The sequence below is a fragment of the Corvus brachyrhynchos genome, unplaced genomic scaffold (genome assembly GCF_000691975.1).
Source record: "Corvus brachyrhynchos isolate BGI_N302 unplaced genomic scaffold, ASM69197v1 scaffold514, whole genome shotgun sequence".
Classification (NCBI taxonomy): domain Eukaryota; kingdom Metazoa; phylum Chordata; class Aves; order Passeriformes; family Corvidae; genus Corvus; species Corvus brachyrhynchos.
The window spans coordinates 3,529,288-3,545,120 of record NW_008238319.1 but is presented as its reverse complement, the minus strand read 5'-3'; the positions used below and the strand labels follow the sequence as shown (position 1 = coordinate 3,545,120).

Here is a 15,833-nt window from a genome sequence, read left to right as displayed (position 1 = left end):
GATATTTGCTGTAAGAGTCATGCTCTTAACAAAATGAGCAGTACTGGAACTGAGTTTGAAGATTACTCAGTGATGGAGAACGTGAAAGATTTGTACCTTGAAGTGTTTCAAGAGCATTTTCTCCCCTGCCAGAGAACTTCAAACACTTCTGTTATCCAAATTCTCTGATATTTACCTTCACCTGCTAATCCATTGTGTTATTTAAGGGCAAAATTCCATAATCACAAAGGTTTTATAACTGGAGTTTATAGAGTCGAACAAATCCTTTTCTGATCAGCGTTTTTTGTGTTTCTCTCTTTTTTTCCCCAGTATGCTTGTGATATCCAGGCTGAGGTTGTGGGGAAACCAGCAAAAAGGTTTTTTGAGTCAGCCCTGGCAGAGCTGGGAGTTCCACCAGAGCAGGTAAGGTTGAGGTGCCATGACCACGGGCTGTGCTGTGTATTTCTGCTCACTGGTGCTTTTTCCTGCTTTGCTATAACTTTGAAAAGTTACAAAAGAGGCTGAAGGAGAATGTGACCAGGACTCAATGCCTGGCAGAGGCAACAGAGGTGCCCCAGTGTCTGGCAGTCTGCTTGGAGGCTGCAGGGTGGTGGGATTGATCCCAAAATGTCATTTATTTCCTGTGCTGTCACACTGACTACCTTTTTTTTTTTTAGTAAAAGGGAAAGGCAGAAGTAAAATATTTTGTAATTTTGGTTAATGGGAAGCACTGACTGACCCCAAACCTCCTCCTGTATTCCTGCCTTTCCAGAAACATGCTGAATGTGTCGTGCTTCCTCAGTACAGCCCATTTTTCCCCTCTCTGTAGTTGTTCCCAGCTCCTCTTTATTGATTTGTTGTTCTGTCACACAGCACATAAGGATGGGTATGAGAAGACTCACAAACAGCAGTGAATTACAACACAATAATTCCATCAGAGGGGTTTGGGTGACATTATAAACAACAGGAGCAAAGTTTGGGTGGCTTGTAGGTCCCTGGAGCCTGGAGATGAAATTATGGCCCTGTAATTCAGAGTGTGCTTGGGTTTTGCTTTATTACAGAGTGGGGAGATGGAAAAGACCTAGTGGGCCATCTAATCCATCTCCTTCCCCATGCAGGAATGTTCCCTGCTCCACGGTTATTAATGTTTTGTCCAGAGTAGTTTTCAGAGAGCTGAACAACTGTCAGCACCCTGGGGATGGTGTTCAGCCCAGTGGGTTTTGTGGGAAGGCAGCTTTTCCTGAGATTTATCAGGATATTTCCCTTCTAAACTGCATCTCCTTATTTCTAGTTTTATTCTAGTTAACAACCAAAATAACTGCTTGCCTTCCTGAATATTTTCTCCATCCAGTTATCTCCAGACTTGTTATCATTGCAGGAGTTGTTTTTTACTTAAACTGTGTGGTTTAGCTCTGCTGCTTCCCTTCATTCAGTCCCCCTGCTTTCTTCTGTACTCCCTTCAGTCTGTCCATATTTTCCCAGGAACAAGATAGCCCAGTCTGGACTATCCCTGGAATATCCCAGGTGCAGCCACAGCAGTCATTCAATCCATTCATCCAACCAGCAAACCCCAAAATCCTTTTCAGACTCAGAGTAGCATTGGAAGAAAAACTATCTGGAGAAAAAAAAAGAACAAAAAAACCCACAAGCCACAGAGCTCAGCCCTTGGATACTTTGTGTAAATCACACAAATACAGGTTTGTGTGTCCTCTCAGAGTTGATTGGGGTGCAGGAGTAGGAGGGAAGGTGTTACTGCTGAGTTTTTCCCTTTTGCATAGGCAGGGAGGTGCAGTTTCCTCAGACACTTTTTCCCAGCTCAGGGACTGCCAGGACCACTGAGGGAAGGCACCATTACAGGGATGCAACACCAGAACTCCTGTCTCTAAATCCTTGCCCCAGGAAACAAATCTGATGGAATGCATCACCAGGCTGGCAAAAATGGTCCCATAGGATGAGCCCCAGTGAGTGGTTCCCATCAGCTTCAGGAGGATTTGTTTTGGATACAGAAAAGCAGGAATTATCCCAGGAGAGATAATTTACTCATTCTCTGCTTTTGCCATGGTGCTACTAGTGCCTATCTTTGTATTTTGTCAGAGTTTTGGCTTTTTTTTTTCTAATGTGGGTATAGTATTTTATACTCAGAGAGATTGGAGATGAAGGAAGTGTGTGCCAAACCAAGGAGTGCAGCAGACATCACTGGATAATGGCACCAGTCACTCCATGCTTTCTACCATGGAAAAAATAATCCACACTGCTGGAGTTAAAGCCTGCATCATGATTTACACATGTGTAGGAGGAACAAATTACAGCCAAGCAAACTGCCTTAATTCTGACATCTTTTCCTAACTTTTGAGTGCTTGACCTTGCAACTTTAATGTACTTTTGGAGAAGGATTTGCAGGTTGGTTTAGTTCATGGTACCTGGTAATAAAACCTCAGTATATTCACTTCAGTAAGTTCCTGTAATGCACTGCATTCCATTTTAATCTGCATTTGTAGTGACATGACAGGGGCTGGTTTTACTTGCCTTTGCTTTTACAAAATGTTTATTCCAATAATTTATTCCACTTGTGGAATGCATTTAATCCATGCCATCATTAAACCATTTTAGATGAGCTATGCTTTTGAAAACATATTACAATTTTCTTTCACTTGGCTTTTAATGAAAAATACCTTTTTAATAAAGCTGTCTCACCACAGTAATTTGAGACAGTGGCAATTCTGAAATTCCTCAAGCTGCTTTAATCAATAAAGTTATCAGCAGTCGTTTCCCTTGATAACTGCTTCTTACTGGGACCCTGACTTTGCCTTCTGCTGCTGAGATGTTTTCAGCCTGCACTTAGAATAAGAGGAACTCCCCAAAGTCCAATTTTCATTTTAACCTTTCCTCAATGGCCTAGAAATAACAGATTGCCAGTATTACTTTAATAGATTGGAAATTTAAACCTCTTAGAGGTAACCAGACCTATCTGACAATTCAGTACTATGACAAAGAATAACACATCTTAAAGGTTACTGAAATGCCTAATTCATGTGTTTTTAAGGCAGCTGTAACAGTGGATGATTTTTACAGCTTTACAATAAAACCTAAATAATGTTAAGGTTCTGGTAGTTTTATATAATCATAAAAAGTTCTCTCTGTAGCAAATTATCCTGTTTTAATGGGAGTTATGGCAGGTCGTGCTGGAGTCCATAAACTACTGGTAGTTCAGCAATTCCCATTCCTGCCACCTGCAAGTCTCAGGTGGGAGTTAGTGGTGCATGAGAGCAGAGGGAGGTCACCTGGGGGTGGCACAGGGGACCTGCTCCTGTGCCTGTGTCCCCTCCTTGCTCACCAGTCACAATGGGGCAAGATCTTCCATCCCAAAATAAAAGTGGCCAAGGGAAGTTTCAAGCTTCAGTCCAGCTGAAAGCTCAGTGAGAGCTGTCTGGCCCTGCACCTTTGGAGTTCTAAGACAGAAACAAGATTAAAATTAGCAGTAATGTGGGATCCTGAAGCCTGGGAGATTATTCCTTGGGCTAAGGAGAACAGGGAGAAAAGTAAATCTGTTGTACTTCTTGTGTGAAGGGGTTTAATACATTAATCAAGGTTTGGTGTATAAGCTTTATCTCTTTATAGTCCTGGTACATTTAGCTTGATTAAGGTTATTAAATCTGTAGCAAAAAATCTGTTTAGGCATAAATATGTCTGACTCTGGAAGCATTCTCTGTGCTAGATATTCTGGTGGAGTTAGCACACTGCCTTCTGTGCATCTCTCTGTTTGCATCCTCCATGGGCTCCAGCCTCCCAAACATCTGAGCTTGTCCTGGTAAACACTGCCCTGCAACACAAGCAGGGCTGGGCAAATCAGGATGTTCTCATCCTTCTCCCTCCTTCATTTCCTTACTCTGTGATTCCTTTTCCGATCAGACATTTTTCTGTGATCAGTTAATGAATGCTGAAACTCTGCAGACAAAAACTACCTGAGGTTCCCCCTCAGCACCCCAAGAGCATCTCTAAAGATTTATTAGTTTTGGCTGCTCACCTCACTGCAGCTCTGGGTCTGTGGCACAGGCAGCAGCAGTGGCATTGCTGACTGTGGGGATTATGTTTTGCCTTCCCACCCCTAAATTCTTGGAGGTCATGTTCATCTCCTGTGTTCTCACTGCCCCTTTGGGCTGAGTCTGATGGGGACCTTTGAGAGCAGTGTTTTCACATGTGCTTTATTTACTGTGTGTGTACAACCACACACCACCTCTCACCAGCTCAGGGAAATAGAAATTACACCCATCCTCATTCTTTGATGATTTGTCTTAAAACCCAGAGAGACTCACTGCATTTTTCCCCTTCTTTTTAGTTAATTTGTAACCAATCTAAAAAAGAAACTTCTGCAGAAGGCTTGAGCAGATAAGTGGTGTGATCCCTGTGTAAAATGTGAACACGAATGGAGATCTTTTAATTCCTGCTTTCAGTGGGTATGTGACCTTTCAGTTTTATATCTTTCTCTCTCTTCTTACCATATTGCAGTCAGAGAGGAAGTTAAACCCAGGTTTGACAGGTAGAGTTTTTTTATTTCCCTTGACAGCACACCTTTTGACCTCTATCTTCTTGCCAATGATTTTTTAAATCCTAAATGATTTGGGAATAATTGCTCCTCCTTTAGTGATTATTGCCCTTCACCGATAGTAAATCTGTGAAATCCCTGGGGGCTGGAGCACATTTCTGTATGCGTGTGCCACAAGCTGGCCTGGACAGGCATCGCTGCTCAGCTGCAGCTGCACTTCCAGAGCCACCAGTCTTGCAGGAAAACTTCCCTGGATGGGGTAAAATACAGTCCTGGCAAGCTGGAAAGTGCTTTGTGGGCTGCCCTGCTCTGCCCTTTCCCCTGGTCAGGGGAAATTCTTTTTAGGGTTATGAGGACACAGGACTGAAATTGTCTTTGCTTCAGAAATCTCATCCTGAATGTCAGGATTCGGGCTGAGCAAGGGCATGCAGGTGGTGCAGCTCTGTTGCCTCTCACCCTCAGGGAGGTGGTGGAAGGAATTTTGGAAGAAAAGGGGGTTATAATCTCTTAAAGCCAATGGTTGACAGTGATTAAATATCCTGGAGCAGCTTGGGGGGAACTGGTAATGGTGGTTGGCTGGGGGTGGTGTTGCCAGGTTCTCTGTATGCAACGGTGGGATGATTCTCTTTTCCTTATCCACATTTACATGCTTTATTTACTAATTACTTAAATGTAACCCATCATTTTCTCCCCATTTTGTGCTGGATTGCTGGTTTGGAAGAGTAGTAAGGAAAGGTGAACTATGTACAGGACAAGCTACACGTTTGTAGCTCAGTTTGGTTTATGAATTCTCTCAGAAAATTTAGGTCTATCCTGAGATCTCCTTTACATGCTCAGTAATACGTGGGAGAAGATCCTGTTGCAATTAGAAAATTCATAAAAATAGCTCTGGAGGTTTAGTATTTTTATTCTTCCTCAGTATGTGTTTAGCCCTGCCCAGCAGATCAGAGCTGGGGGAGGGATGGAAATTCAGGCAGGAATGTCTGGAGTTGGAAGGTGCTGTGGTTGTGAAAGCCAGGCAGTTAAATTTATGAAGCAAAAGGCTGATTCATCAAGATGAAAATCACGTAGTTAAAGATGCAACTAATTTTGTTTTGGCTAAAATTCAACTTTGATACGAAAGGTGCAAAAATCTCATTGATAAACCACATTGCGGACTTTCAGATCTGTGCTTCCCCAGTTTTAGGTGCTGCCTCTGTTCTCTGCAGAATAATCCAGGACACCTTTGGGAGGTGTAAAGCTGATTTTTTTGATCATTAATGGAAAATCACTGTTTTGTGCATATACTGGGTTTTGTTGAAACTATAAAATGGCATCCCCCAAGCATTTTAAGTTTGAAGAATAAAATAAATGTGGTAATTTGTGATGCAGGTTGATAAGCACTTGAAATTTTGTCGATGTGATTGTCAACAGAAAGGACCCCTTGGTTGGTACATTCTGATCTAATAAATATCTGTATCAGAGGCAGGAAGGTGCTTTTTGCACTCTGTTTTTATCAAACACCAGACAAATCTTAGCACAAGCAGTTACTTCTTTGGTAATCTACTCACTTTTGTTTATTAATATTTGCATGTACTTAAGCTGATGGTAACACAAGCCATGCTAGGCCTGTACACATCGTGTCATATTATGCAAAAATGAAGAAATTCCATTTTACAGTGACTTCCCAAATTTCTGTATCAACCTGAGAACAGGTTGGGATCAAGCTCTCAGTGATTACAAGCTTAAGCTTTTGACTAGCCTGTAGAACACCAGATTTAAGAAGCTAAGCTTAATTTAAGCTGCTTGGAGCGTAGCAGGAACGGATTGTTAGGAACAGAAGAAGCCTAACTTCATAAAACTCACCATTTTCTTTGAACTGTGCCCAAAATCCCTTTGATTTCTGTGATTGATTACAAATTGTGCAGGTGTGTGCTGTGCCAGTATATTGCTGGAGGAGCTCTGGCATGAATTACCCTCAAGGTAGGATGACTTTTAATCAATACGATGACAATATTATCTTGTTTAATTTGTCCGATGGCAGCATTAAACCTCAAATCAAGCTGTTTGTTATGTCAGGGGAGGGTGACAAATGGCAGAAATGAACTTTTCCTGTATTTCACTGTCCTGACAGGCCATCATGATCGGGGATGACATCGTGAGTGATGTCGGGGGAGCCCAGCAGTGCGGGTTGAGAGCGCTGCAGGTGCGGACCGGCAAGTACAGGTCAGTGCCCACCCTACACATCCAAACCAGAGCCACAAGGCCAGGTTTTTTCCATGCCTTTTCCAGATCCTTTCCCCTTGGTGTCAATGTAGGCTTGCATTTATTGTCTGCACAAGCACCTCGTGCAGCAGAGGCTTGGGTGGATGGTGATACTTTCTTTTGGGAAAACGCTGTGTGAAAGTGGCAGGAAGGGGAAGACAAGAGTGTCTTTGATCTTTTGAAGAAATATTTTCTGCCAAATTACTGATGTATTTTTTTCATCACAGCCCATAGACTGGTGTATTTCCTGGGGTTTGCTTATTTTTTTTCCTGCTGCTGCATGAAAGCGTTGTACACGTGATATAAGACGTGCGTGAAACCCGTGGCAGGGTTAGGGTTATAAAATTAGACTGTTGACTCAGCCATCCCTGGGGGTCATCTCTCACAGCTTTAGGAAGGGCTCCATATGTCTGCTCTTCCCTCCAGACACATATTCAGCACTGAGGTGTCTGAAACACGAGAGCTGCTTCCCCAGCTCTCACAAGAGTGCGGGATCCTGCTGCAGGGTCACTCATCTCTCCAAACAGCCCTGCAAACCCTTCCCTTGCAGGTGTCCCCATGATCCTGAGCACTCACTGAGCTGTCACGAGTCCAGCTGCTGAGGAGGGCCCCGAGTGCACCTCTAACCAGGCAATGACCCAGTGCTGAGCAGGTGCCTGGGCCAGGTTAGGTTTGAGGGCAGCTCAAGGTGACTCCAAATGCAGTGCAGACATCTGTCCCACTGTTCGACATTCTGATCCCAACACCCAAAATCTCCTTTAACCATCTCCTCTTATCCTTAACTGTGCCTCCTTGTAGTATGGTTCAGCCACACCCTTTGTCATCTGATGTCATTTGTATTTTCACAGTTTTTCTTCACTTTCAAATACTGAGACTGTAAAAGAGGGATGCTCCTTTGGGGAGAGATACAGCACATGAGAGTCATGCTTGCCATAAACTGTCTAAAAAGTTATTTTGTTCATTTTCAAGTCGATCTGCTCCTCGATTTTCTTTTTTAGTTTGTATAAGGTGATAAAATAATACCCAGTGCCTTAATTCTAATGGACCAGTAAGTGATGGTTTCTGAGGAAAAAAAGTCAGGTACAAGGGTATTGTATTTTCTATAATTTTAAGATAGTACATCTAAAAATCACATATTTATCTGAATAAAGCTTGGAAAATATCAAATATTAAAGAAGTAATTATATAGTTTGTGCTTTTGGGATTATTTGTATCTAATCTTTGTAGTCTCAGGACCTAGACTTGATGATCCCTTCCAGCTCAGGACTTTCTGTGATTCTAATCTCCTTAGTTTCCTAATGGAGGAAATAAGGACTCAGTGGTTGATTTTATTCTGATACTAATGGGGTCACTTGGCAAATCCACATTTCGTTGCCACACAGATTCAGGTGCCAGTGAAGAAGGTATCTTTGCACACAAAGGTGAATTAGATCTTTGCTACTGACCAGAGCTCTCCTGTTCCATACTTTGCCCATCATAAAGTATGCCCCAGGTGATGCCACAGCCACGCTGTTCAAGCAGCTGACATAAACTCTGTGTACACACACACATAAATATGTATAATCATATGCTAGAAAAACATTTTCTTGTATCAAGTCGTGAGTCACGATTTCACAGCTGAAGGGGAGTCAGCAGCTGTTCTAGATGGGGAACAAAGATTGTTTTCCACTGTTGTGTTTCCTGTTTCAATGTGTGGTTGGTGTTTTCTCAACTCGTGTGTATTGCAGAGCAGTGAAATACAGATGAGTGTCTCTCTCAATTCCCCATGTGGTGCCAGGCCTGCTGTCAACAACTGGGAGTAAAATGAAATAACTCCTGTTTGCCAGGAGAGGTCAGAGGTGTATCTATATTTTTAAGAGTGGCTTATTTAGTACACTTAGAAAATCAAGACTCACAGTGAGAAGAGACAGACAAAAACCCAAGTGATTGGCAGGATAAATTAAAAATAAATAAAATGTGTTTTTTTGGTGGTGGGGTTAGTTTAAAGTTTGATACATAAGATCATATATAGGTTCTGTCTTCCCCTTTAGTCCTTGCTGACACAGAGCTCTGTGCTGCACCCGAGCACCTCTGGATGGCATCGTTGGCTCGTGCACGTCACTGTCAGCCACAGCCTGGGCCTTCCCCACCAGCTAAGGCTGTTTGTCCAGAAGTGCTCTAAAGCACAGAGGTGTCGGGGGTTTGCTGGGCTGTGGAGCACTGGTGTCGTGGGATTGCCACAGGTTTTGGTAACAGAGCCATAGAATGGTTTGGGTTGGAAGGGGCCCTGTTGTCTCCCTCCATCCTCACCCCAAGGCTGTCCCCGGCTGGCAGGCATTGTCAACTCCAGTGCACAGGTGTGCTTGGGGCAGCTCTCCTGATTTCAGGGCTCAGTGCGGTTTACATGAACATTTTAGGAAAAGGTTCTTCCCCCAGAGGGTGCTGGGCACTGCCCAGGCTCCCCAGGGAATGGTCCCGGCCCCGAGGCTGACAAAGCTCCAGGAGCGTTGGGACAGCGCTGCCAGGGACAGGATGGGATTGTCAGGGTGTCTGTGCAGGGATAGGAGCTGGACTGGATGATCCTTGTGGGTCACTTCCAGCTCAGGATACTCTGTGATTCTACAGTTCTGTGGGTTTTGAGGTCTGCTGCCTGCCCAGTGCCAACCCAGGTTATGCAGGGATATGCCCTGGCACTGCCCCCTCCCCAGGCTCTCACCCTCCTGACCTCTGCAAAGTCTTCTCCACTGCTGGCTGCTCTCAGGGTGAGATTCAAAATGTGGTTTTAAGCTGCTGCAAAAACGTTCAGTTTTGCACCACCTTGCATGGAGTCCTGCAAGTTGGCTCCTTTCTCTTGCTTCTCTTGGATCCTTAAAGTTAATTAAAATCTGTGCAGCCTGTTTGCTTTAATATGACACACGTTGGCTGTTCCTCCTCAGTTTCAAGTGTTGAACTCTTCTTTCTCAGTAGCCAAAGCAGGCATAGCATAGATGAGTCCAAGAAATGCTATAAAGCCTGTCTGCAGCATGGAATAAAACTGCTGCTGGCACAAGTCAGGGCAAAATGGGAAGGTGAGGGGATAAGATGGGTGTGTTGGGGTGACCTGACATGGGGTGAGTAGTTGTTGGCCAAGTACAGCCTTTCCTAGGTGTGAAGTCTGAGGGCAAAGGGTCACTCTGGGCTGCAGCTTTGTCCTCTCTCAGTTTGTCCCATGTCCAGGATGGATCAGGCCATTGCTGCAGGCTCCTGAGGGCTGTGAGATTTGCCAGCACTGGGAAATGTGATGCCAATTCCAGAGTTTCTGTGCACACCTGGCCCTTTGTAGCCAACATCTTTCCCATCTAGGGAAGAACATGTTCTTGTCTTCCCGCACAGGGTATGTGCTAATTCCACTTGCAGCTAATTGGCCTTGACATCAAACCAATGATTCCCACAATAACTATTGATTCTGCAATGCTCTGTAATATCCTCGTTCCTCTTGCCTGCAAGTTGGAGCAGAGAAAAATGACTTTGAGGCTTTTCCAAGTGTCTCCTTGTAACTCTGGAAACAGCTTCCAGGTGCATCAGTGTGTCAGCTCACGGTTGGGTATTGGCAGGGGGTAAGAATTGCTTCCCCCGTTCTCCCTGATTTGTACATAAAGAGCTTTCCACTGCTGGTGTGTGGCAGTAGCCAGGAATACTCATGGCAGTGCTGCCCACTGCCCCTGCTCACCTGTGAGCTCTGGGGTGGCTTTGGAATCTGGCAGTGTGGATTCATCCCCTTTCGGTGCCCACCTGGGCTTTCCTCCCTTTGATTAGGGATTTATCTCATGGCTGTGGCTGGTACTGACATCAGAGTCAACATCCCTGAGGTGCCTCATTACAGACATCAAGGATTCTCCAGGGATGGAGGATAAAAGGATGGAGGCCTGTGAGAGCTGCCATCTCCCTCCAGCTCTGCCACTGTTCTCCAGGAGAACTGGGTCAACTTACTTCATGTATCCCTGCTTTTTAATTATCCCCTGGGAATAATTATCCTGACTTCCTTGATAAAGTGGCTTGTGATCTGTTCCTCTTCCCTGATTAAAGAAAACACACAGAATTGGTGATAAATTGGCTTGCCAGGAGAGAAATCAAGACGTGACCAAGACAAAAGTTGGGACAGAGGAGAAGTCTTTTAAGCTGCCATCAGCAGCTGATTAAGGATTGAGAAAAACAGGTTCTGTCATCAAATGAAGTTATAAAAGTATTCTTTAAAAAATGTCCACACATAGATAAATTCACTGCTGTCACTGTGTAATTCACTGAAAGCTCATGACAGCTTCTGTGAAGAAATAGTCACCTCTTGCTGCTCTGCAGGGAAGGAGCATCCCTCCACCCTCCCTTTCTTGCTCCATGTTACTAACCCAGCCAAGATGAACAATTTTATGAGTTCTTTCCCATCTCCTGGGTACCACCAGTGTGTAATGAGAACGAGCAGGCAGAGGCACTCCCTTTGTCCTGTGACACAACCAGAGGCATTCTTAGGGCCTCACATCCTGATAATTAAGCCTGTTTCAAGTATTAAATGGAAAGAGTTCCAACCCATATTTGCACTGTGAAAAGCTGTATTTTAATTCATGTTGGTTAATGTCTTAAGCAATGTTTATTAAAGCTGGTGTCAGCAAGTTGATTGTGATAACTGATTGCAGGCAGTCCCAAGGCATAGCCTTGTCACCCTTTATTGCATATTCAGATCATGATTTGCTCTGTCCGTGTGAGGATCTTCACATGTTTTTATCAATTTCCTGACCACAGTTTGGTTACCATAATATTTCAATCAGCGCTCAGAGTAAATACTGCAGTACCTTAGCATGCTCTTCTGATCACAGCCTTACATCTTCCCAGTATATTCCAGTGTCCAGTCACAGAAATTAGTAGCTCATGCATAAATTTAATTATCTTCAGTCTAAAAGAGAAGTGTGAGTTTGAGGGAGGTTTATTAGCAGGTAATTTATTTGTTGGTAGCATAATAAACCTCGAGGGAGCAGAGTGTGCTCAGGACACAGCCATGCTGTGTGCTAATGTGCTGTTCTGAAAAAATCAGTCTGAATATCAGGAAAGAGATCAATCTGCAATGAGAGTAGGATAAATAAAGGAGGAATGGACTGGGTGAGTGAGGAAAAGTGGTATTACTCATCAGTCTGACAGTTCTGCTCTCTGCCTGTCCAATGACTGACTTTTCCTCAGCAGTCCCACTCTAATCAACTCTCATCTCCAGCACGTAGGAAGGGAGGCAGTGTGCACTTTGCAAAGCAGGGTAGCAGTGACCACATCAGCTGCACTTTTGCTTCCCTCTTGCCTCACATCCACCCAGCTCATGCACCAGCAGAGACAGCTCAGGTTTCCATTTCTCCTCTTCTAAAGCTGATCAAGGGCTGGAGGAGGAGGAGCTGGTGCCAGTATCTGCTACCTGAAACCAGAGGCAGCGGGACCTGGTGGGGGGCACGTGGCTCAGTTGGTCTTGATGTGTGGGACTAAACCACTTCCAGGCCCTTTCTGACAGCATCCAAAGCTAATGGCCTTTCTGCTTTCATTCCCTTTTGCTCTGGTGCCTCGATGTCTTGGCAGTACGTGCTCCTCCAGCTTGGGCTGGCAGCCACCCTCCCTGCACAGCCACGTGCGCTCTGCCTCTGCCTGAGCAACACCAGAGCCCTGGGCAGCTGCTTGTCCAAAGCGTTTGCCTTTCCTCCTCCCTGCAGACCCAATTCCTGAACTGAGGTGGTGCTGGGGGCAGGATTGTCTGAAAGGAGGCAGCTCAGGGCTTTTCCAGGCCTTCCACAGGGTGTGTTCCTCTGCACAGCACCCGCTGTCACCGCAGCACCCGTGACCCGAGCAGCACAGTCCAGGAGATGGTCCTTGCTTATTTATATCCCTAGAGGCCTTTCCTCAGCACCTGCACAAGGCTGCAGTGAAAGATTCCCCAGGGAAGAAGCCTTTCTCAACACTTGTCCCTTGCAGAATGCCAAGCTGTATCAGCTTGTCCAGCCTTTGACAACGTTGATGAATTCCATACCAATGGAAAATCACTTTATTTCTGTGGAAATGTAAATGAGAGTGCTGAAATGTGCTGCAGAAAGGGCACAGCTGGGACAGCTGCACAATTTGGGTTTCACTAGAGATTTCCTTTTTTTTAAAGTGCAGGTTCCTCTTCTCTGCTTATCTTTTTCCTGTAGCTAAATATCCTCCAGGCTCTTTGGTGCATGGAGTCCTCTCAGAGAGACTGCTCTGATTGATAAAACCCAGGCAAAGCATTGTTTTCAAAGGGAGGGAGAAGCAAATAAGAGAGAGACAGGCCAAGTCAGCTGCTGATGTAACTCCCTTGAAGCAAATGGTTCAATATCTGGAATTTAATCTGGCTTGGGCCCTTGCTCGTGCTGTAAACATGCTCAGGAGCAACAGTGCCAGAACAGTGCCTTGTGCTGGCACCCTGCGAGCACAAACCACCTGAGTGTTCCTGTTTTAATGCTGTTCTGTGTGCCCACAGATGCTGGAGGGTCCCTGCAGGCTTAGCCAGTGACATTTATTTTTTTCTCTATGAGTGAGTTTAACCAACAAACCCAGAGTTGCTGCCCTCCATCCCTGGAAGTGTTCACAGCCAGGTTGGACAGGGCTTGGAGCAGCCTGGGATAGTGGAAGGTGTCCCTGCCTATTGCAGGGGATGGCACTGGATGAGCTTTAAGGTCCTTTCCAGCCCAAACCATTCTGTGATTCCAGCAGCTGCAGAGGGGATGCAGACAGGTTTTGTTGGGGTGCAGGGGACAGGGGCTGCCAGCCTGCTCAGGACAAGGGAACAGCCACAAGGCACGGGAACTGCTGCCCTCCAGCAGCCTCTGGGGCTGGGTTTCATCCCCTTTGGGAGGCGTGATGGGACTTGCCCAGAGTTAAAAATAAAGCACCCAGCAGTGCCAGCTTTAGGCCTGCTGCAGCCTGGGATGTGTCTGGTGTGAGTGCTCGTGTGCTGCAGCAGCAGCACGAGTGCGATGCCACAGAAGGGCTCCCCGGGCTGCCAGCGCTGCCCTGCTCCTGGCTGGGTGCAGACAGCCTGCAGCTGGCCCGGGATGTGACTCACATTCACACTTTGCCCCAAAACTATTACAATTCTCACTTGTCTGTGGTTTTCAGTCGCTGTCAGCAGCGGGTATGGTTACCCCTCAGCCCTGCTGAGATGAGCTCATTCAGCCCACGAGGCTGGCACTGTTGTGTGGGGCCTGCATCCTGTCGGGCCTTTAAACTCCAGCCATCAGCCTCCCTAAAAACCAGGGATGTGTGTCTGTGAGGAGCACAGGGAGAGCCTGGCTGCTCTTTGTGTGGATCTGCAGCTCATCTCAAAAGCTTTTCCTTGCTTAACTGTGCTCTGTGCACAGCAACACATCACTTGCTTAAATGGGCACAGCACAGGCATTGGCTGATCAGGTGTTGCAATTAGGGAAATTAGTGCAGTGAGTCGGATGAGGAGCAGCTGGGGGGGCTCAGGGGCGACCTTCTTCCTCTACAACTACTTGGAAGGAGGGTGCAGCCAGGTGAGTGCTGGTCTCTTCTCCCAGGTATCAATCAACAGGACAAGAGGAAATGGCCTCAAGCTGTGCCAGGGGAGGTTTAGATTGGCTTTTAGGGGAAATTTCTTCACAAAAAGGGTTGTCCAGCCCTGGAACAGCTGCCCAGGGTGGTGGTGGAGTCCCCATCCCTGGAGGGGTTTAAAAGCCCTGTGGATGTGGCACTTGAGGACATGGGTTAGTGGCACTAACAAGAATTTGGGGAGGCAGGGTGAGGTGATGGAGCTGTCAGAGCTGAGTGGGTGGATGGGAGCTCACAGGCTGCAGCCACAGGGCTCTTCTCCATCCCCATTCCCAGTGCAGACTGGAGGGGACACATTTCTCACTGTGTGAATTTCCAGAGGGCTCTGTGGGGCAGGACACGGCCTGCAGACTTGTGGAATGACGAGAACTGTTCAGCTCAGCTGTTGGCTGCACAACACCGGGTCCAGGCCTAAAAATAGGAGGGTGTCTGACCCCAAAGTGAAGGATTTTCACTCAAAACCCAGCCTGGCCCCCAGCCAGAGTGACATCATCCAGAGGGGAAGTTGGAAAAGCTTCCAAACTCGTTGCTTTCCGTGGAGAAGTGCTAAATGCACGTGTCAGCGGATAATCAAGCAGCACATTTGCTGTGGCCATGAATCAGGGGAGAGAGGGAATGGGGAAGGAAAGGCCTGAAGGGGGAGGAACAGGATTGGATTTCCATGTTGGAGAAGAGTTTTGGGAGTGTTGTCCATGTATAACTCGAGGACAGATGATAAGGTCCTATTCAGGCTGAGTCTGTCCTGTAAAGATGACACTTTCCTTTAAGTGTGCTAAAAGTTACTGTGCTGCACTCAAGGTTCAGACTGTGAACCTACCCAGTGGGTTTTGGTGATATTGGCCACAGCTGTGGTTTGAGTCTGCATGATTTAGACTTGCAGGTGCATGGATACTGCTCATGGTGGTTGTGGAAGCATCTGACATGGCCAGGTACTGACTGACTCCTTGGTTTCAGCTCTCTGAAATTTGAAGCAGCTTTCCCCAGGCTAACCTTCAGGAGTTTGATCCAAATCTGTGCTCACGTGGCATGGATGACCTTGCTGTTGTTGTTCTAACTTCAAATTGCTTGAACACAGTTCCTCGTGCTTCTGTGCTAAGCTGCTTTGTCTTCTCTAAAAGTGACAATGGGTATAAAATGTGGCGGCAGCTTTCCTCTGAAACGGGATGTCTTCTCCCTCTGGGTGCTGCCAGGCAGCTCCTGTGCTCATGCTCTAATGAGGACACCTTTCCCTCAGCGTTGATGAGCACATGCTGAAATCTGCAGCTCTTTTCAGATGATGAAAGCTGAGTGTGATACGGGCAGTCTCCTTTATCTGTTTTCTTTCTTCTGCCTTTTAAATTCTCATTACACATTTATGATGCTGTTATAGCAGGGATGCCTGGAGCACAACCGTGGGCACTGTTTGGTCTCTGGGTCCCCAGAGGAGCTGATAAAGCTGCTGTTGCTTTGTAAACACTGTGTCAAGAGCTGATTTCATGTGTGCTGCTGGGCATTT

At 46.0% G+C, this 15,833-nt stretch overlaps 1 protein-coding gene across 1 annotated transcript in view; it reads left to right on the top strand.

The window, feature by feature from the left end:
* LHPP (phospholysine phosphohistidine inorganic pyrophosphate phosphatase) overlaps positions 1–15,833 on the top strand; it is a 74,357-nt gene that overhangs the window by 11,610 nt on the left and 46,914 nt on the right. The window contains 2 exon segments of the mRNA XM_008633335.2: positions 310–402; positions 6,636–6,727. Of these exon segments, the coding sequence (XP_008631557.2) occupies positions 310–402; positions 6,636–6,727 (185 nt within the window).